This window comes from Vipera ursinii (genome assembly GCF_947247035.1).
Source record: "Vipera ursinii genome assembly, chromosome: 8".
Classification (NCBI taxonomy): domain Eukaryota; kingdom Metazoa; phylum Chordata; class Lepidosauria; order Squamata; family Viperidae; genus Vipera; species Vipera ursinii.
In genome coordinates, this window is record NC_139519.1 from 24,230,320 (window position 1) to 24,253,270 (window position 22,951).

The window sequence follows — 22,951 nt, forward strand, 5'->3', positions numbered from 1 at the left end:
TTACGATGGTCGCCATGTCCCGGGGTCACGTGATCCCCTTTTGCGACCTTCTGGCAAACCAAGTCAATGGGGCAAGTCAGATTCACTTAATGACCAGATCGCTAACTGAACCACTGCAGGGATTCACATAACAAGCGGGGCTAGAAAGGTCATAAAATGGGGCAAAACTCACTTAACAAATGTCTCACTTAGCGACAGAAATGTTGGGCTCAATTGTGGATCGTAAGTCGAGAACCCCCTTTATTTTTAACGCACATTTTTGCTGTGCCAATGTTTTCCTGGATATTTAATAATAATAATAATAATAATAATAATAATAATAATAATAATAATAATAATAATAATAATAATAATAACAACAACAACAACAACAACAAAGTTGGAAGGGAACTTGGAGGTCATCTAGTCCAACCCCCGGCTCAGGCAGGAAACCCTATACCATTTCAGGCAAATGGCTGTCCAGTCTCTTCTTAAAAACCTCCAGTGTTGGAGTGTTCACAACATCTGGAGGCAGGTTGTTCCACTGGTTAGTTGTCCTCACTGTTAGGAAGTTTCTCCTTAGTTCCAGGTTGCTTCTCTCCTTGATGAGTTTCCAGTTTGTTACTGGCCAGGCTAGCTAAAGTTTCTGCCAACTTCTATTTTACAGCAGAGCTGAGTTCTCTCACCTTGTTTTCTTTTCTTAGTTCCTTACATCAACACGGCACCTGAATCTTCCTTGTCCGGCGGTTTACCACCTTGGCAGCTCCAGAACGGGAGCCCCTGCGAGGAAATCCCACATTATTTGGAGCAGCTGGTGGATTCTTGCCTTCAAGCTGAGCCACTGCTGGACGTGCCCTTGGCCCTGACACAGGACGATCTGCCCTGCTCACCTGAGAGCTTCCAGCCAGCCCTCACCTGCCTGGTACTTGAGTTTCTGGTATCTACAGATTCGGAGGGGGAGCTTCCCAAATCTGGATCTAGGAGAAAAGACCTGCTCTGATGCAAGAGAAGAGGGGCAGGTGGCTAAGAGTCTGAAAGAGGGGCAGGGGAGAACTGATGCAGTTGAGAGAAGCGGCAGGCAATCCCTTGGCCAACAGAGAGCAAATTCACCCATCTGTAGGTGTCTCCGTTTTATTTTTGCAAACCTGTCCCTTCCTGCTTGAGGACGATGTGCAGTCTTGGGACTCAGATTGCGTTCTCTTGCTTTATCCATGGGGTTACCCAACCGAGGGAACTTGAAGACCTGTGGACTTCAACTCCCAGAATTCCCCAGCCCACCCATGCACTCTTCCCGGAGTCCTATGGACCCAGCTTTAGAATAGAGTAGAGCTGGAAGGGACCCTGGAGGTCTTCTAGTCCAGCCCCTTGCTCAAGCATGAGAACCTATACCATCTCAGACAAGTGACTGTCTAGCCTCTTCTTTAAAACCTCCAGTGATGAAGCACCCACGATTTCTTACTTCTTACGTACTTACTTCTGAGCAAACATGCCTATGATCGTCCTGTGAACCCAGAATGAAATTTGCAGATGGAAGACCGGGTGCTTCATCCTTGTTTTCTCATTCGAACAAGCCGGCCTGGCCTGATGGGGGATGGGTTTAGGTTTTTATTGCTATTTTAAATGTATTTTAATCTACTGTTTTAACTTGGGCATCTTGTTTAATTCTTTTTTAGTTTTTGTATTCCTGTACTTTTATATGTTTGCCCTGTTCACTGCCCTGAGTCCTTCGGGAGAAGGGCGGTATACAAATAAAATTATTATTATTATTATTATTATTATTATTATTATTATTATTATTATTATTATTATTATTATTATTATTATTATTTTAGGATTCCGGGTCCCCTGAGGCTCCTGATCCCTCTGGCGCCTTCGATTACAGCTATTCCCCATCTCAGATACCTCCTTTCACCCCACTCGGCTACAGCTGCCCGGCTCTGGATGGCAGGAGTTGCATGTATTCGCCCCCAGAGGAACACACCTGCCAGCCAGAGAACCACATCCCACACACCTCCGGCCTACCGACGTGCTACTGCACCCCGTGCGGTTCCCAGCACTTGGACACTTTTCGAGCCTCCGAATTCTTTCCCTACGCCACCCTGGATTGCAAAGACTATGCCCCTTCGGTCTCCGTGACAGATGACTTCTGGAAGGATAGGAGTTGGGATCTGTGCTACAGTTAGCCTAGCGACGGCCATCGGCACTTGTGAATGCAGGAGTTCTCTGGACTCAGGTCCCCCATTGTGGGTTTGCCAAGGGCTCCAAATGATACCTTTCTCAGGTCAACCAACGTGGAAAGGGCAGGATGCAAGCTTTAGGGCAGGGGTCTCCAACCGTGGCCACTTGAAGACTTCTGGACTTCAACTCCCAGAATTCCCCAGCCAGCCATGGGAGTTGAAGTCCACAAGTCTTCAAGCGGCCACGGTTGGAGACCCCGATGTAGAGGTTTCTGGAATTCATCAATGGTTTGAGTAGAAAGTGAGGGATCCCTCTAAACCATGATTTGGGCTAAAACAACCTGTCTCCACTAAGATTTGCCATGAAATATCCAAATTCTGTACCAAGAGAAATTGATTTCTGCAAACTGCCTCTTATTTTGTGTAATTTGTGGCGCTCTGCACTTCGACCCTGGCCCTTCCAATACCATCTTATTTGACAATTTTCTCCATTCTGGTGTTTGCCATGCCATCAATGGAAGCCCATATGAGCCACATTTCCAAGGGCTACGAATGCACTTTAAAGAACAATCAATACATCAGTTGTGATTTTTCTTTTACCCCCCACAAAGTTAATCCTCTAGAAATAACTGCTGCAAGATTTCAGAGTGTGAAGCAACAATAGCATAATATTTACCCATAGAGAGAAAATTCACTGGGGACTATTTGTATGTTTAAAATTGCCAGCCCTGAAAATTTCATTGCTCCCTATTGAAGAATTCTGTGAGATCTGGAAGCTTGCATGCCTCTACCAACAAAATGCTCAGTGCCTGACTTGATCACTCTCATAAAAGCAACATGTATATTCTTGCACTCTGTTCAAATAAGTATGTATATTTTTCCAGCGAAGTGATAATCATCTAAGTTGAATTCACCTTAGGGTGGTTTTTTTTTGTCATGTTTCCTGAAGGAAGTAAACAAACTTATGAACCCCATGCCAATGTTTCTGCTCTCAACTAATCAATGTGCATGTTTTAAGATTTCATTAAATGAAGACGTGTGTTTTATTTGATCTGTTTTCTCTTTTTTCATCTTTTCCTTCTTTATGAGTTCAATTTGTAACTTTACTATTTACTTTCCTTTAATAAACTGTTATGAAAACGTTCAGTAAAAATATTTTTTTTTTAAAAAAAAGAACTCCAAAACAGCACTTTGAAAGACAAAAAAAGGTTAAGTGCCCTATTACTAACTTAACGGCTGCAGCCATTCATTTAACAACTCTGGCAAGAACAGTGGTAAAAGGGGGCAAAACTCATTTAACAACTGTCTCACTTTGCAACAGAAATGTTGGGCTCCGTCGTGGATTGTAAGTCCAGGACCATCAGCATTCACTCTTTGGAGGAAAAGGAGGTAGGAGTGGTAACAAAAATAATTTTTAAAAAAATCAGTGGCAGAGCTACGAGTTGATCTGGGGAATTTTCCATGTTCTGCCTTATTTGCTCTGCAGCAAGCTGGGATTTCTCAGCTAAAAAATCCACTCAAAATTCCTGATCCTTCAACATGATTGTGAGGGTTTGATTTTGGTGCCGCTGTGATTTTATGACAGTGCAAGGTGAGATGATAGGACAGTGATAGCCGCTTCTCTTTATCACATTTATTCCCTCTGCTGTATTCAAAGACAAAGCGAGCTTCTGACATGCGTTTCTGTGCCAGCATCTATTCTCACATGCCTTGGGAGGGGGTGGGGAAATAGCATATTTTATTTCCCAGTGCATTTTTTGTAAAACACTGGCTGCAGAACAGTGACTCCTGGTGGATATTGGACAAAGACTACAATTTTGTTCCAGCTCTTCAATAGGAGCTTTTAAAATCTGTTTCCCCGTTTCGCTACCATCTCTGTTGGCGCCACCGAGGCGCTCCTTCCTCAAGCAGCTTTGCCAGGCAGAAACCGAAGTGCAATACGCACAAGAGGGGATCACAACGTGGGGAAGGATGTCCTGAGCCTGACAAAAAGTGATTTCGAAAGTCTTGTTAAGCATCTTCACTCATTTCTTTCTTTATTCCCAGAAGGACCAGCCCAATCAAAGAAGTCACAAATATTCCCGAACCAAAACTAATTTCACAGCCAGGAATGTGGCTTATATGTAGGGAGAGACAGTAGAAAAATCCTTTTTGTCACCAATTTTGGCTGGCCCACAACTGGCCACATTCCCTTCTCCATTCACGCAACCTGCTTCGCCTGGTTACTGACCCACCGGAGTTAAAACTAACCAAATTTAACATAGCACCTTCACACAGTCACACTCAACTTGCCAAATTAGATTGTGTAAGCCAGTGTTTAATGTTCAAACATGGTGTAGACTATTGTGGTTTCTAGTCATAAACTATGGCTAAACAAAGCAGCGTATGGGGAACACCTCAGACAGATCAAAGGCACTAGAGTAGCACTTGGTCAAATGACTGACCAAGGCAGAGTTTCTCAGTTTTGACAATGATGGACCAAGGAGCAATGGAGGAAACTAATCCAGGAGAGAAGCAACCTAGAATTAAGGAGAAATTTCCTGACAGTGAGAACAATCAACCAGTGAACAGCTTGCCACCAGAATCGTGGGTGCTCCATCACTGGAGTTTTTTAAGAAGAGACTGGACAGCCATTTGTCTGAAATGATGTAGGGTTTCCTACCTGAAATATACACACACATATGCATATGCATATACACACACATATACATATACATATACATATACATATACATATACATATACATACACAGGGAATATCCAACTGTACTATAAAGGAATGAGGCATTAATTGCCTTTTAAAATAACTCCCTTCTCCCTAATAAGGTTATTTGCGCCCCAGGGGAGCAGCTGGGGGCCAGCCACCCTTTCCTCTCCATCTGGCAGTCCCAGGTGTTGGGCCACCTGCAACCCACCTGGAGCAATGGATGCCTCGGTCCCCGGCTGCTGCCCTAAAGGCCGCACCTTAAGAGACAGATAATCTTTATGAGTCTTTTCTTTGCCTACACCCAGCACCAGCCTGACTCCTAATTCAGAGCAGCTGAAGTCTTGTAAAGCCCCCATTCCACTAGGAATGCAGTGTTGTCATATGGGGAGGTTACACAGAGAAGGTCCTTCCCATCTATAGAAAGGTTGACCTCAAGAAATGGCTCCCACTGTTTACCTGGTTGTAAAGCATAGGGCGCCCTTTCACCTTTAGTGAGTACATTCAGGATGGCTGAAACTTACAAAGAACAGAGGAGGGTAACCAATGATCACTCCCTATAACAGTGATCAGAAATATTGTTAAAATCGAGGAACCTCTGGTGCATGCTATCTTCTTCTGCCATTCACGACCACCAGCTTCCAACACGTCCTCGTGCCCCCTTTTGTTTTTCCTCCAAATTCTTTCCTGTTTCCCTAGCCCCTTGAATTTGAACAGATCTGGATGGAGAAGGATGGGACTTCTGCTGTTTTCATTTTTAATAAATATAACCTTGAATTTGTGGTCCTTTGAGTTGCAGGTCTCTAGACCTGGGTCTGATGTCCATTCTGAATCCTATCTTGAAGGACATGGAACTAAAGTGGTGAAGCCTTGTGAAATTAAAATGTTTGCTCCTTTCATCTCCAGCTAATCCTGCCCACCAACATGTGTGCCATAACTTTAATAGGAGACCATATTTATGGAAATTTGATCCCTGATTTACAAACCCTGCGAAGGAGAAAGCCGAGGCTCAACCAGCCCCAGTTGTGTCATGAGGACACAGCACATTGCAGGCCTCCTCCTGGTCATTCTTTCTGGTGTCTGCAGAGCAAAAATGCTGCCCCAGGGAATGCTCTGAAGGTCAGCTGTGTCTTCAGAAATGACCCCAATCCTTCTGCTTGAAGGAGAAAAGCAAAAGATATCTTTTCCTTGAAGGGGAATGAGTGCTGCAGGGATGCCAGCTGAGATAAAACTGCAATTTTCAGGCGATCCTATCGGTGCAATCAGAAAGCCAGGGAGATAATCAGAAGCAGAGGCAGACAGAGGCAGATGAGTAATTGTCCCATGCTTTGGCCCCCAAAATGTGTGTGCATGTGGATGGGTGTGTGAGAGAGGGGGAAAATAAACATCTCTGAAGGGAATAATTGATAGCTGTCATCCACAGACAACCTGGACATTAAGCAAGCTATTAAGCAAGGTCAGGGGTAGCACACACATTCCTGAGACCTCAAGGTCAACGGTTAACTGCAAATGTCAAGGGGAAGATTTGCAAGACAAACTTTTCAAAAAAATGCCCACGGGAGATTTGTTGCTGTCTTTTTAAGTTTAATCTCTTACAAAATGTGACTTAGGTAAAGAGAAGGGTATTTTTCCCCCCAAAAAATATTTTGCTTTCCTAAGTCACTTCTCTCCCACTTAATACTGCTGGACTTTTTGAGTCCGGTGGAATCCAGTAAATATTTAAATACTTTTAAGTCCAGAGTTTTGTTTTGTTTTGAATGGCTCTGATTAGCTCTGGTATTTGCCCAGCAGTTAAAGGCAAGGCTGTTGGCTTGTCTTCAGCAGGAACGAATATTTGCAAAAGGTGAAAGTCTGCAAATCTTCAAAAAAAGGTGGCCAGGTTGTGGTTGAACCCCAGGCAAAAGCTGGATGGGAGAGCTGACGTGTAATGGTAGTCCTCACCTTACGACCACGATTGAGCCCCAAATTTCTGTTGTTAAGTGAGCTTTGCCCCATTTGCAATGGTCATAAATAGGAACCAATCGCCAAGTGTCTGAATTTTGATCACGGGACCCTAGGGAAGCTGCAACAGTCACAAAGTGTGAAAAATGGTCATAAATTACTTTTTCCAGTGCCGTTGTAACTTCGAACAGTCACGAAAACAACTGTTGCAAGCCGAGCACTCCTTGTAGTTGATTCTTCCTAACTTCTCCGGCCTACTTCTAGGAAGTACTCTCTTACTACAGGTAATCCTTGACTTACAATCACAATTGGGGCTGGAACCTCCGTTGCAAAGGAAGGCAATGGTTGAGTGGTGCCCAATATTACAAAAAATTTTTGATGCGGTTGTTAAACAACTCACAGCAAACAAACTTCTGAAGTTCCACTGAATGATTGTGCTCCCTGTCAGGAAATTTCTCCTTAGTTTCAGGTTGCTTCTCTCCTTGATGAGTTTCCATCTGTTGCTTCTCATTTTGCCTTCAGGGGCTTTGGAGATCAGCTTGACTCCCTCTTTTTTGTGGCAATCCTTAGATCAAGGGTCTGCAACCTTGTCAACTTTAAGGCTTGTGGACTTCAGCTGCCAGAATTCCTCAGCCAGCTATTCTGGCTGAGGAATTTATCAAGGTTGCAGACCCTGGCCTTAGATATTGGAAGACTGATATCATGTCATCCCTCATCTTTCTTTTCATTAAACTAGACACGCTCAATTTCTGCAACCGTTCTTCATATGTTTTAACCTCCAGCCTTGAACAGGGTTACTGGTGCCCAGCCACACGGGCTCAGTCGGATGCCGTTCTGCAGGATGGATCTGACAGTTGCCATTCAGCGTCTCTGATGCCATGTTTCTTTCTCTGACAAATGACAGCCAGGCCTTCCTTTACCACCGCTCAAATTCCCCCTGTAATCAAAGAGCCAATTGTGTGTGTGTCTGGGCTGAAATCCAAGCCCACCCCCTCCAAAAAAAAGTGTGGGGGTAGGAAGAATCTTAAGCCTTTCTTTTCTTTACGAGCCTGCTCTGCTGGGCTCTGGGGTTCTGCAAACACAGCTCCTGCCCAGGCTGTTGTATTGTACACACGATTAAAAAAAAAACTCAAGAGATTGAAAGCTTGGAATGTCAACAGGGAAATGAACCCAGAGCCTTTGCTGAATGCTTTTCTTCCTTTGGCGGGATTCGGCTTGGTCGGGCCCTCTCTGGCATTGGGCAACGCTGCTTATCTGCAAGCCCATATCTCAACCCCCACCTTCCTACAGCCACCAAGATGGGGCTTGTCCACTTGGACTTATGGGGACAGAAATACTGGTCTAGTGCTTGGGGGATGGGGGAAGGAATAAGGTCTCTGCCCATTTTACAATCCTGGAAAAGATTACTTGAAATGAACACCTGGCCTGGCCAGAGAAGGACAGCGGAGTTGAGTAGAGCTACTAGAAGCAGACTACAAGCTTCTGGGCAGCTGGTAGCTTTAGCAGCCATGACCTCAGGTTTTTCTGCAGATGATGCTTCTCCTTTTCTCCTCCTCCTCCTCCTCCTCCTCCTCCTCCTCCTCCTCCTCCTCCTCCTCCTCCTCCTCCTCCTCAGAATAACAGAATGAGCTTCTTCTCCTTCTCCTTCTCCTCCTCCTCCTCCTCCTCCTCCTCCCCATCCTTCTTCTCCTCCTCCTCCCTCCTTGTGTTTTACTCCACACCAAGTGGACACAGCCCAGATTTTCAATAACGTTAGAAACCCAGACACATTGGATCCTAATTGATGCGTTCTGTGTAAATGTCTATGGATATATTTACCCATGCACAAACACAAAAGGCCGTGGTATCTTCCTTACTGTCCTGAAAACTAAATATCAAACATTCAAAGTAAACAGAAGAAGAGATAAGAACGCCAAGATCTATCTTTTTTTCCCAAAGGTAGAAAAATGCCATAATTCAAAGTGGGGAGTTGCCACAGCATAAACCAGCTTCCTTCCACTGAGCTGTTTTGGGTTTCTAAGGGGGAAAACTGAACTCCGTGCCATGGAATCCATAACCTCTAACCAAGCAAGGGCTTCTTAATTGCTCAGCAACAATTTGGTTTAGAGGTATGGAAAGAAGAATCTGGGCTTTTGGTTGTCCTGTCTGCAATCCCTCCAGGCTTCTGCCCCTGCAAGAACTTGAAGTCCCACCTGTGGGGCTGCAGAAGCTGTCTGCATTTTATTGATCTTCTTTGTTTCCAAGCCCACTGAGATAGAAGGGACCTCTTTGCAGGAGAGACATGCAATATTTCATGGCTAAGGAGCTGTTCGTGAAAAATGAAGGGCCATGGACCTTCCTGGTACTAAATGGGCTGTGGGAGGATCAGTTGTGTGGCTGAAGGTTCGTTCTCCGAGCTTGTGGGTTGATTTCCAAATGTTTCATTACCAGGCTAGGTAACATCTTCAGCGGAGTTTGGGGGATGCCAGTCTCAGTGTTCCTCTGTTTATAAGGGCTTTGTGTGGTCAATAGGGAAGTCGTGTCAGATGAGGGTCTTCTGATGGGTCAGGTGTGGATTGCATCAAGTGAGGGTCTTGTGATGGGTCCTAGCCGGGTGGAAATCAGCCCACAAGCTTCAGGAATGACCCTCCACCCTCATCTTCCACCTGAGCTACAGACATTGGCCACCATCACGAGATCAGTTGTTTTAAAGTGGTTAAGAGTTGGGTGGAGACCGCCAAGAGATGCCAGATCTCCAGTGTTGAGAAACAATTGGTTACACAAAATGTCAAACTCGTTCCAGGACTCAACCCTGCTTCAATGGACTCTTCACTTTTACAGTAATATTAGCTTTTCCCCAAAATATTGTCTGTTCTTGTTGCTATGACTATGGGGGAGGAATTCGTTTGCCAATTTTTGACCACTGGGCTCAAAAGATCTGCACAGTCATCTCAAAAGGAATTGGGGACCACATTCTTGAGGCAGGTTTTGTCATTCCCACAGTGCAGTTGTCCAAGAAGGAAGAAGGCTGTTTCTAGTTGCAAAGTTCTGGTTGCAAAGATTCAAAATTGCAGCTTCTTTTCCGAAACAGATCCTGGTGTTTCTATCCCATGTTTCTGAAACTTTGAAAAAGAAAGCAAGAGAAGCTGAGGATCACCTAGAAAGGACAGTGAAAGATAGAGAGAGAAGGAAGGGAGGGAGGGAGGGAGGGAGGGGAGGAGAAAGGGAGGAGAAGCTCTCTCAGCTAAGAATCCAGTCTCAGAGTCCTTCAACTGGCAGGTTGTTGTTTAAATCATAGGTGTCATTTGTGTCATCCTGCAGAAGTTTCTCAAGCGTCAGAGGAGGCATCTCCTTCCTGGTATCTTCTAATGCTTGGGGGAGTGGATCAACTCCTGAAATGGGAAGGGGGACAAACTGGGGGGCAGAGAGGGCCATCGAAGCCGGCTGGTATTGCAGGGAAGTGGCTGGTAAAGTTGGGATAGGCTGAGTCCAGGGGAAGTAACTCAGGGGAGCCTGCTGGTCAATCGCATCCAGATGAGGCACCACAGCTGGGCTTGAGGCCGACCGAGCCTAAGGGACAAATAAAACACACTCTTTAGCTAACAACATGCTAGAAGGGGGAGCTGCAAGGGGGAGGAGGAGGAGGAGGAGGGGGAGAGAGAAGAAAGAGGAAAGGAGAAGGAAGAGATAGACTGTGGGATGGTTAGTGCTCCTGAACCTGGTTGTTTTCTTGAAGACCCTTCATTACCCATGTTAGGTAGTGCCATCAGTGCTAGAAAGGAGTAGAGTTTGGTCTTTGTCTGTATGCTAGTGGCTTGCCCTGGTGATGTTACCTTGCTGGGTAATGAAATGTCTGCAAGAAAATAACGAAGCTCAGAGAGCACCAAGGACCTTTCATTCTTCACACAATTCAGTGGCAAGACTCACTGAATGAATGGAGAACCTATCGAGGCAGGAAGATGATTCTGGGGCATTGGCTGGGAGCCCAGAAAATACAGAGGTTAAGCCCCCTTTTATATGATTGTGTCTTTTAACCTTGAACACCCAAAATCTATCAAAGGAAAGGGCAAGGAGTTTCATTTGAGAACCAGCTGCAGAAGACAGCAGAACTATCGTGGTGATTAACGAGGACAAAACTTGAAATATGTCATCCAGGTTCTCCCTGCAGATATTCAAATGTGATATTCAATATTCTGAGTCCCGAGACAGAACAATGCAATTTATGGCAGTCTTTAATTGCAATCAGTGCCCAAGTTGCAGTTTGGAACCGCGAAGCTCTTTGTTCAGGCCCACCCAGGGCAGAAACTGGACAATTGTGTGACCTCTCTTTCCCATTCTTTTGGGTGTTTTTTCCTCTGAGCTGCAAACAATAATCACTGAAGGATGCTTTACTTTCTCACCCAGACCCTCTTCCTTTGGTCACCACCTGGGCTACAATCTGAAGCGAAGAAAATTTGCATCCAAAAACATCGTACTCACGATGGTCCTCTAAGAATTTTGATGTCAAATATTTACCAGCTGCTCAAAGCTTTGCAGAATGTTCATTGCATATTTCTTAGGGGTGTTTCACACCCCAGGATAATTAATTCCCCTTGCTGGTATTTGACCTAGTTGCAGTATTGACAAAAGCAGAGAGGCTATCAGACCGTGTGCAATTTTTCTTGAGGCAAACCTCTGAGCAGTTGAATTGCAAATAACAGAATAACAGAATTTGGAATCCCCTCTAATGGAAGAACAATGAAGGAGTGTGTTGCTACTTCCAAAACCTTCTTTGGTGCCCTGTGCTGGCATTTCCCCCCTTCACATATCCCATGGCAGAAACAGAACAATGTCACAATTGCACATCTCCATCAGGGAATAACACAACCAATAGGGGGGTCATCTCACCTGACTTCAAGTAAGCCTTGCTCTGTGGAGCAGTGATGGCGCAGTGGTTAGAAGGCAGTATTGCAGGCTAACTCACTGCCCCCAGCCAGGAGTTTGATAATGCTGACTCTGTAAACCTCTCTGTGAAACGGTATATAAGTCTAAGTACTATTGCTATTGCTATGAAAGTCCTTATGTGGTTTTGGGTCACCACATCCATGATGCACAAAGAGAAGATTTCCACCCTACCTCCCACCCCTTAGTGGAGAAGAAGCCAATGGTGATATGGAGGGTCCCATATCAAACTCACCCCAAAGTTTGTGATCAGTGGCTGGGAGGTGTAGGTCAGCACCGAGGAGGTCCCCACAAGTGTGTAACTGGGGCAGACCGGCTGAACAAACATGTCCGCCGTGTAAGGACAGCTGACCGCTTCGTGAGACACATAATCCGGGGACGTGGTCCACTGTGTCAGAGGCTGCAAAGTGGCCGGGGGTGGCTGACTCAACCACCCTGAATAAAGGGCTCCTTCCTCCATCAGGGGCAGCGAAGAGGTGACCACATCTGTCTCGGAGTAAACTTGACCTTCACAAAAAGAGAGACATGGAAAAGGTGAAGATGGAGAATGAGAAAAGATATGCTTTTTTGAGGGGAGGAGAAAGGCTTCCCAAATTCTGAAATTCTTACCAGTGGGTGAGTAGGATGGAAGCGACTGGTGAGGGAAAAACACCTAAAGGAAAATCAGAGGTTGGTATTATTTAAGAGAGCTAAACCACAAGAATTACTCAGAGGCTGACTGGGAAACTATCGGTAATGCTCAAACGGCAACTCCATGTCAAGATTAAAGTCGGGGGGGGGGGAAGGCATGTGTTTGAGGAGGGTGGAAAACTCCCAAATGTTCACACCTTGGCCCACAACTACTTTTCATCGCTGTTACTGATGTGACCACATCTGGCTCTAATGTCAGAGGCAGTTAGAGCCAGAGGAAGTTGCTCATCATTCTAAAGCAGGGTTGTTGTTTTTTTCAAAATTGGTCACTTGAAGCTGTGTGGACAAAGTCCACACATCTTAAGGCACAGTGGTTGGGGGATTCTGGGAGTTGAAGTCCACACATCTTAAACCATGGTGGTTGAGGGAATCTGGGAGTCGAAGTCCACACATCTAAAAGTTGACAAGCTTGAGAAACACTGCTCTAACGGGAAGTGGCTCGTGACAAGCCTGGGGGATCCTGTCCCAGGAGTGATTGTGGAAGGGCAAGGATGAAACGGTCAATAGCAATATGTCCACCCTTCTACCTGGCTGTCTCTTACCGCCATGCCTTCAGGAGCCACTTTGGCATTTTGAGCGCTGCCCCGTTTCCTCTTCAGCAACTCTTTTACCGGCTCTTTAACTCGGACGCCTTGGTAGGGGCGGGACGGCAGGGGCTGCTCAGCTGCAGAAGCTAGAAAAATATTGCCAGCGTTATTCCCCTCTTTAGTACTGCAAAGACGCTCCCTTTAAATCAGTGTTTTTCAAACCTGGCAAGGGTAAAAAGGGTGGACTTCAACTCCCAGGATTCCCCAGCCACCCATGAAGTCCACATGAAGTCCAAATCTTGCCAGATTTGAAAAACACTGCACTAGGGAACAGCGTGACTGTTTGCAAGGCTTGTGCAGAGCCTCCAGGGCATCCTCTGGGAATTTTTGATTATTGTTGTGTTTTTAATTGGTTTAATTGAGTCCCTTGCGAGAGACAGGTGACTGTAGAAACTGAATCAATAAATCAATAAATAACAGCCTGGGAATTACAACGCAAACAAGGCTTTCCAGGATCAGGGGAGGGGAGGCTGATTCTGTATTTTATTTTTTAAAAAAACAAAAACAAGCTATAAATAATTATCTGGAGGTAAATTCTTTAAAAACCAACCTTAAATCTTTGGACAACCTTCCCGTTATGAGGAATGTGGTATTATGCCAGGCATGGTGTAATTACCTTGACATTCCCAGATCATGTAAATTTCTAGACAAGAAGCCAAGTTACTCGAGCCATCTCTCTCTCTCTTTAAAATCGGAGAGTGTGTGATTTAATTTATTGACTAATCCATTCTACGGCACGGATGATGTTACCCAGTCGGGTAATGAAACATCTGCAAGAAAACAACCAAGCTCGGAGGCCACCATGGACTTCGCAGTCCCCACCTTTCCAAGGAGCAGAGAACGGTAAAACCTTTAGTGAAAGGTGCCAACTTTCCATTGGCATCGCTAAGTTCCTTCTAAATTGTTTTCTAAAGGGACTTATTTCACACCAATCTTAGCCATTGCTCTTTAAGCCAACTTCCCTTTGGAAAGAGCAACTGTCATCATAAGAGGCTTTGCACGGCTGACTCTGTTTGAAGCTCAGTTCGGACTTTACACCCAAGACTTTGGCAGGTGACAACCTATCATTGTTGGTTTTTGGGGTTTTTTTTTTTTTGCTGTGCAAATGAAAGCAAACAGTTGTGTTCCTTTTCCCTCCCCCCTCCTCCCCCCTTGGTTCTCCAATATAATTGCACCACAATAACATTAAAATAATAAGCTTTTGAGAAGTTACAATGGAAATCTTTCTCTGTTTGTAGAAGCCCTTGAAAAGCAAACGTTTGCTTGATAAAGAAACAAGTACACACACACTCTCACAGACTCGCAAAAAATGAGTATCGTAAAACTTAATCCGAGTGTTTTATTAGCCAGCCAATTGGAGATCTTGGCTCCCAACTAAAACAATAAAAAAAAATTTTTTTAAAGGAATTGCGTAAAATGCTTTCTCACACCTTCCCACACATTGTCCATATCAAACAAAAAAAAATACACAAGCAAGGTTTCTTAAATTTGCCCATGGAGCCAACTTATTCAGGAAATTGTTGAGCCTTTTTTAAATAGGTGTTGGGACATTTCAAAATTATAGCCTTTCACAGCTAGGTGAGCCATCAATCCTTCTTCCCAGAGGCACCTAGGAATTATAGATTGCTGATGGGAACACCCCCAAACTATGAAGATTCTTTGGGGAAGTTACATTTCTAAAAGATGTTCTAAATGCTCTATACAAAGTCCTGCACATCTTTAGTTCTGACAAAGCTACTACTCACTTGCAAGGAAGCCCACACTGCAATTTGTCTTCTCTTCAAGAAGATCAAAGGAAAAATACCATCAAAAGCTCCCTTTCTGGTGGACTGAAGCAACATTCTATAGGTCAGGAGCTCATACCTACCATATTTTGGAATCAAGATACTTGCATCCCTCAGGATTTCGTGTAAGCACCCAGATTATCCAGGAGGTATCCGTGATAGTCCATCACCCACAAAAAAAGCTGGTGCTTCAATTGCACCATCACACACACCACCTTATTTGACCATATATATATATATATATAGCAGCATATATATAGCAGTGTTCCAATATCTCAGGGGCTACCCCAAAGAAGAGGGAATCAAGCTATTCTCCAAAGCACCTGAAAGCAGGACAAGAAGCAACGGATGGAAACTAGTCAAGGAGAGAAGCAACCTAGAACTAAGGAGAAACTTCCTGACAGTTAGAACAATTAACCAGTGGAACAACCTGCCTCCAGAAGTTGTGAATGCTCCAACACTGGAGGTTTTTAAGAAGAGACTGGACAGCCATTTGCCTGAAATGGTATAGGGTTTCCTGCCTGAGCAGGGGGTTGGACTAGATGACCTCCAAGGTCCCTTCCAACTTTATATTATATTATATTATTATATTATTATATTATATATTATATACTTCCGGAAGCCTTGGAGTTACATTTTCAGAGGATATACAAAGATCCCTCCTCAGTGAAGAAGATGGAGGACTTACCTGAATGGCTCTTGTCTGAAACTGAGTCCCTTACTGGTCAACTCAGGAGGGGGAAGACCCCTGGAGCTCATTTTAACCCTCTAGAACTACTGAAGAACAACACGGTTTGGTGGACTCCAATCATGACATCACCCTTCACTTATATGGACCCTACATTGTGGATACCTCTGATGAACACAGAAACACACAGGGCTCTGCTGCCACCCAAGGTTAAGATGTTGGTAAGTATTAGCTGGATTCATAAAATATACAAAACCATGGTTTATTTAATCGCTGTATATTGAAAAAAAAATAACAATTCACTTAGTTCCTCAGCATGGTCAGCCCAAGGCCAAATGAATTACTTTATGACTTGATGTCACCTTCTGACCCCAGATTAGGCGGTGGACAATGCCAGATGGAAATGTTAAAAAGTTGGAAGGGACATCCTCAGGAGATTGGAGGACTCTTCAGAATCTCTGAAGAAGAAGAGCAAATTACTGTGGGATTGTTGTCAGGAAAATGGCATTGCTGCATACAAGGAAGTCACTGAAAGTCCAACTCAGCTCAGCATGGCCCAATCATTGCCGTGAGCAAAACTATTAAATCATGTTAATCATGTTTACAAGATGGATTGGGACATTATTCCTATATCTGATAAAAGGAACATGGCCCAGAGAAGTGGAGTAGACAAGCAAGGAGCCATGGGGTCATAGGAGGGGAGAAATGGAAAATAGCAGAAGGAAGCCCAAGAGATGAAACCGTTCTCAGGTCTGGGAACCAGCACGCCAGAGCAAGCCAGACAAACTGGAGGTAAACATGACAGGGAACAGGCAAACACTAGAGCAAAGTATCAGGAAGAAAAGCTTGAGTGAACTAGAAGATAGCAAAGTATTGATGGCAAGTAGTTGGAGGAAACAGCTGTTGACCAGCCACCTTCCCCAGCTTATCACTTCTTCCTTCCTTTTTCAGAGCCAACTGGAAAGGTGGAGCAGTTATGGCTAGGGCTAATTTTAAGAGGAAGCTTGATAGCATAAATGCAAAGATGGCAACAGAGAGAAACCCATGCAACATCAGGAGGGAGAACACTCTCTTCTTGGACCTACTTGGAAGCTGTTTTGAAGAACATCTGAAGAACATCCATATTAGATCCATCCCGTGGATGCTGATTCCACACTAAGTTCTCTCCAATCCAGCACCTACTTCCAATCACGTTTCCCAGCAGATCACGTGCATGGCTTGAAGGCCATTGCTTTTGCCATTGCTTCTCTTTCCGCACCACCCCTGAATCTAGAGGCTCCACAATCTGAAACTCGAGGTTCTGTTTTGCCGTCATAGCTAGTTGCTGTTGAGAGCTGATTGTCTTGGATGCCCATCCCACAGATAGAAGAGTTATCCTGGGGTATCTCAAAAGCTCCATCTTAGAAGGACACCTGGGCAATGAATCTCTCTCTGACCTCCCTAGACCTTCTCCCTAGTTGGCAAGTGTGAGGTCGGGTAACAGGCTGAATCTGTGGGAAACACCTCCTGCCTCACAGCATTGATGTTGCCAACTCAGAGCTAAGTCAACAGGCCAAAGATCAGGTTTATTTATTTGCTTGACAACTGTCCTATCGCCTCATTAGTAAGCCCGAGGCCCTTAATTTGACACCCTGTCCGATGCCCTGGCAGTGTCAATATTGCAGATCTCAGAGCTTGTCAAGTCCTGTTCACAGGAGGGCACCCACAGTTGCGAAATTGACCCACGGCTCTGGCTTTCTCAGTGAAAAGGATTCTTTGCTTTCTTGAAGCAAAGTGGATAATCACATAGATGTGAACTGACCTGGCCTCATTCTTGTGAAGTTCTCCTTGCCCTGGTAACCCACGTTCAGACTGATGATTATTTTAAAAAAACAAGTTTTGAAAATCCTGCTAGCCTTGTCATCAGTGAGCAGCTGGTGTGCAAAGTTTCAGTTAACTCATCTTATCCCCATGGGGTTTTTGAATTTTGGTGTCCCCCCCCCCCAGGTGTCTGTGCCTGAGCGGAGATAGGCATGATCAACCACCTTGCTGTTTCGTCTTTCGGTATCACCATTTGAGTTTTTCAGACCTGGGTTCTGAGCCTCCCCCCAGACCCGCCAGCGAAGGACTCAGGAAGCACACATCGGAGAAAGGCTGAACAGGAAAATGCTCTGAGAATCTAGGCCTTGGGTTTCTCTGCACCACTTTAATCTGCCTATTCCAAATTCCTATTCTCCAACTAATGAATCAATATCTCTCCAAACTCCATAGGTTTTCTCCAGTAATGCTGCATTGGAAGACCTTGGTGATACTAGAATAGCATCTAGTACTGTATCTCAGGGGCTGCCATAAAGAAGAGGGGGTCAAGCTCGTCTCCAAAGCACCTGAAGGCAGGACAATAAGAAACAGATGGAAACTCATCAAGGAGAGAAGCGATTTAGGAATAAGGAGAAACTTCCTAACAGTGAGGACAATTAATCGGTGGAATGACTTGCCTCCAGAAGTTGTGGGTGCTCCATCACTGGAGGTTTTTAAGAAGAAACTGGACAACCATTTGTCTGAAATGGTATAGGGCAGGGGTCGGCAACCTTGGCTCTTTTATGACTCGCGGACTTCAACTCCCAGAATTCCCGAGCCAGCAAAGCTGGCTCGGGAATTCTGGGAGTTGAAGTCCGCGAGTCATAAAAGAGCCAAGGTTGCCGACCCCTGGTATAGGGTTTCCTGTCTGAGCAGGGGGTTGGACTAGAAGACCTCCAAGGTCTCTTTCAACTCTGTTATTCTGTTATTCAGAATGCCAACTTGATCAGTGGTTCTCTTTCATTTATTTCATCCTCGTGACACCACCTTGCCTATGGCAGGATGATGGATATTTCCGTGTTGCTGTTGTTCAGTTGCTAAGTCATTTTCGACTGTTCACAACCCCATGGACCACAGCACACCAGGTCCCCTGTCCTCCATTGCCTCCCAGACGTGGCCCAAATTCATGTTCATTATGTCGATGAGACTATCTAACCATCCCATCCTCTGCCCTCCCCTTCTCCTCTTGCCTTCAGTCCTCTCTTCTCTCCGTACCCCCAAATTTCAGGGGTGTAGGGATACCAAAGGGGCTTTTTCAGGAGGCAACTGGACTTTCTTTGTTTTTTCTTGGAAAACATTTTGCTTCTCCTCCAAGAAGCTCTGACTGGATGGTGGGGAATGGAACAATTCAGTCAGAGCTGAAGAAGCTTCTGGGATGAGAAGTGAAATATCTTCCAAGAAAAAAACAAAGAAAGTCCAGTTGCCACCTGAAAAAGCATCTCTGGGACAACAGTGATGGAGACTCTCCATGGTCAGGGGTAGGGGGTTCCACAGGGCAGGGTCTGCCACAGACAAGGCATACTTCCTAGCTCACATGATGGCAATATTTAGGGGAAAGGGGAAGGAGTATGCCCGCTCAATTGGGCCTGGTAGGACAGCTAGATGTCCTTAGGTCCTGCAGTTAGTAACCACCACCTTGAATTGCACCAGGAAGGAGACTGCTACCCGGTGCATCTGAGAAGCAACAGAGGAGTTACATGGGCAAAGCTAGGGGTCTCCATTACGGTGTGCGCTGTGGCATTCTGGACCAGTTAAAGTTCCCAGGTGGGCTTCAAGGGCAGCTCCAAGTACAGCACATTGCAGTAATCCAGATTGGAGGTGACCGAGGTATGAGTGACCACAAGCCAGGACTTTAAAAGTATGTTTGACTTCTTTCACCTGCTATTGCTGAATGTATTTTTTTTCCCTTGATCGGGTCAGCTAATTTGTAATTACTGTACGTGACACGTAGGAAGAACACTGAAGTTCCAGTTCTATGTTCCAGTTCCTTACTTCAGAGGAAGCCCCTTGGAGATCTGTGAGGATTACTTCTGAGTATCTCTACTAGCTTTAGGCTGGCCGTGAATTTAAAAAAAAAAGTCCTTAAGATGTTTGCCTGCAGCAGCTCTATGAAAAGGCCAAAGTTTTATTTCCCTATTTAAATAGTTTTATGTACTTGGGTTCACTGTCTCTGTCAGGAAAACCTTGTTCCCCATTTCCTTATTATTTCACATTTTTAAAAGGCAGGTGCCCTATCAAAAATGGAAAATGTGTTTTCACGGAGCATCACGTGAGCGTTTTCTTTAAAGAAACAATGCTACCGTTTTGAATTGTTCCATGACCCTTTAGCTGTAGTGACTAATTCTCTTAGAAGCATAAGGGGGGGGAGCCTGAGCTGTTATTATATAAATGGGAAATTTATAAGCCTCCATGCAAAGTATAAATCTCGTGGTTGTATTTCTTTCATCCCCATCTGTCTGCAAAATGGACCTTTGATTTTATTCCCCTTTGCTGGTCTCTGCCGGTCTCACCCATCTCCCCTTTTCTTGTCAATGAGAACTGAAAACTCTCGTTCCTTCTTCCTGCTATTCCCACGTTCTGCTTCAGACATGGGAATGGTCTCATAGCCAAAATGGCATCGTCAAGAGAGAGGAGCAAAGAGCCTTGGAAGAAGCCTGGGGTTTGTCAAAAGGAGGGGAGGGAAAGGGGGGGGAATGTGGGTTTCCTCTCCCCAATGGTATCTGAGCTTGCGCAGAGATTGTGGAATGTCAGAAAGGCAAAGAGATCAATGCATCTTGTTGGCTAAGGAGGATGCCACATTTTGCCAAAAGTTTTACTTAACTCCTCTTAGTTGCCCTCAAGTGAAAAACCCCTTTTGAGGCTTTTCCTGAAGTCGATTTATAGTAGCCTGCAGAGATTAAAGCTTTGAGGCCACACTTGTTTTCTGGTTTCCATAATTTCTGGAAAAAACATGCGCTGGATTGCATTTTCGAAGCCCTGCAGATACTCTCAATGAGCCAAAAAAGCAAGCGATGGGCTTGAACCCGGCTCTCCTGAAGCAGATGGGGGCCATTCTAAACAGAAGGTCAGAAGCAAGAGAGCGTTGTCCAAAAGATGCTAAAGAAAAGGACGCCTCTGAGCTTATAGAAGTTCTCCAGAGCCTTTGTTATAATTCCAGCTAGGGGTCCTTGGTGCTCTCTGAGCTTGGTTGGCCCAAAAGTGCTTTTTTTGAGAGGCAACTGGACTTCCTGGTTTTTCTTTGAGGACGTTTCGCTTCTCATCCAAGGAGCTTCTCCAGCTCTCACTGGATGGTGGGAATGGAAGGAGAGCAGGAAAAGCTTCTTGTTGAGAAGCAAAACATCTTCAAAGAAAAATAAGAAAGTCCAGTTGCCTCTCAAAAAAGCACTTTTGGGACAAACCTGACCTGGTTGACTGAGAATCTCCATGGACATCTGAGCTTGGTCATTTCCTTGCAGATGTTCCATTATCCAAACTGGGTAACATCATCAGTGTAAGAGTGGCTTCTGACAAGCTAACTACCGATGATGTTACCTAGTTGGGTCATGAAACGTCTGCAAGAAATCACCGAGCTCAGAGAGCATCAAGGTCCCCTTCATTTCAACCCTGAGCTACAAATATTCTCCTTTATTAATTCCAGCTGGGTTGGTGCAAGATTTATACTGCCTCATAATGAAGTTCTCCTGCCTTAGATCTCCTCCTCCTGATCTTTGGCAAGCCGCATCTTCTCCTCCTTACCTTCTCCACTCATGAAGGACACTCATGTTGTGCCCTACGGGAGCATCAGTAGCGTAAAAGTGGGAAGTATTTTAGAAAACTTCTTTCTGCTCTTGCAGCTCTACTGTTCAGCAGCCAACGGCTTCCGTAGCCTTTGCTCAAGTTTTGAAAAGAAGAAGAAAAAAGACTTCACAACTCACATTTTTGCCAGTGCATGTCTGTGGCAGAGCAGAATCCCCCTCTGGTCCTGCTTGATCTGTTGTTGTGGGGGGGGGGCAGTTCTTTTATGTGATAACAGCCTGTCAGCATGCCTCTTTCAGATTTTTTTTTTAAAAAAAGACCAAGTTTCTGCTGTGGGGTGTGACGGCGTCACATCCTCTAACCACAGTTTTTTTTCTCCCTCCCTTTCATTCTGTGCTATTTGATGTGGAAGGTGGTAGATGTGAAACATGGTCCTATCTGAGAAGAATGAGGAGGAGGAGGAGGTGGTGATGATGGTGTCTCAGAAGACCCAAGTGAGAAGGTTGCTCTGCAACATCTTTGGTGCATCTGAGTCATAGTAAACAAACACGCTTTTTACCTGCCAACATTTATATACTCAATTTAGGATTAAAACTAAAAATCAGGCAGAGAGATCAATTCTCAGAGTTGGTGCTGGTTAGAGAAGGTAAGACTGGACCTGATGACTCAGGAGATCTCCCGACAGACAGAGGTGCACCAGTGAAACTCCAGAGAATCCCCGTGTCTACTCCTAAATCTCGCTGTGGCTACCAAACAGCCTCCCCAAACGGGCACCAATTATCATCCAAAATAGAAGGGGATTTACACTCTTGGATTTATAGGATGCCATTTTTTTTCTGCTGCATAAATGGAAGTCTAATTTTGCTTATTAGTCAAAAGACCACATTTGGTCTAGAAGGAGACTTGCTGCCATGCCCTAAATCTGGCTTTTCTTTATTCACAAAGGACTGAGATGCCCCTAGCATTTCAAAATGCAGAGCTGGCTGGTGACAGAGTCCTCGAGTTGGGGGGCCTGCCTGTCTCTGTCTGTCTTTTTTCCTTCTGCAGAAGCTTCTCAATTCCCCTGGGAGGTCACCATCTCAGCCCCGGAGAGGAAACACCTGGATGTGCTTCATGCTTCGTTGAGTGCCAAAAAAAGAGAGAGAAAGCAAGCGACTTCTTTCGGATTGGTTAGTGTGTGAGAGATAAGTTTTCCAAAGAGGGAGGCTGAGGGCTTTGGGTTAGCCATGCTTTCAGCAAAATAACATTTTAGCATTCAGAAAGATGAAGAGACAAAGTGGACATCTGCCAAGGCAGAAGGTTGAATTAAAATGAATTCCACTGAACCAAGCTGAAAGCTCGGGGATCTTAGCCTTCGACATCCAGAGTGGCAGAGGTAGACCTCTGAGATGCCACCAGCCTTTGTGGCTTTCTTCATCGGGTACTTTATGCTCAAGATAGCAATCCTTCAAAGTCCGTCCTTCATCTGTTGAATTCCCTTCGGAAGGCTCCGGCTGGTGGTAAAGTGTGTAAACATGGTTTATTGCTTAGCACCTGGCATGAACTCAGGAAGTGGCGATTCATTCAGTAAACCATGATATGTTAGCATTATAATACACTTACCTACACATAAACGGACACATATGCAAATAGGTGGTCAGCCTATGAAGACAAATGGAAGCAGACTTTCCATCGCCAAGCTAGGTGGTTCTTAAGTGAGTTGCATCCGATTTCATAACTTGTTTTTTTTTTGCCACAGATATCAGACTGTGCATTTGTTAAGTCAGTCACATGGTTGTTAAGTAAACCGGGCTTCCTCCATTGACCTAGCTTGTCGCACATGACCCCTGGACACAGGGGTCACCAAAGTCTGGTTGCCAAATCCCTAATTGTGGGTATGTTGTGACAATCATAAGTGCGAGGACCCCTTG

General features: G+C 44.9%; 2 protein-coding genes across 2 annotated transcripts; one reads left to right on the forward strand and one right to left on the reverse strand.

The window, feature by feature from the left end:
- Positions 1–200: 200 nt before the first annotated feature.
- Positions 201–2,162, forward strand: POU2AF3 (POU class 2 homeobox associating factor 3; the record flags this gene model as incomplete). The annotated part of the gene is made up of 3 exons (XM_083368900.1): positions 201–222; positions 684–916; positions 1,878–2,162. The coding sequence occupies 3 exons, from the start codon at positions 201–203 to the stop codon at positions 2,160–2,162; spliced, it is 540 nt and encodes a 179-aa protein (XP_083225026.1).
- A 6,547-nt stretch (positions 2,163–8,709) lies between these two features.
- POU2AF1 (POU class 2 homeobox associating factor 1) lies at positions 8,710–16,785 on the reverse strand (the record flags this gene model as incomplete). The annotated part of the gene is made up of 5 exons (XM_083368901.1): positions 8,710–10,350; positions 11,957–12,228; positions 12,331–12,373; positions 12,954–13,084; positions 16,653–16,785. 5 exons carry the CDS (start codon positions 16,783–16,785, stop codon positions 10,039–10,041), a joined length of 891 nt encoding a protein of 296 aa, XP_083225027.1. The 3' UTR covers positions 8,710–10,038.
- Between the last annotated feature and the right edge of the window lie 6,166 nt (positions 16,786–22,951).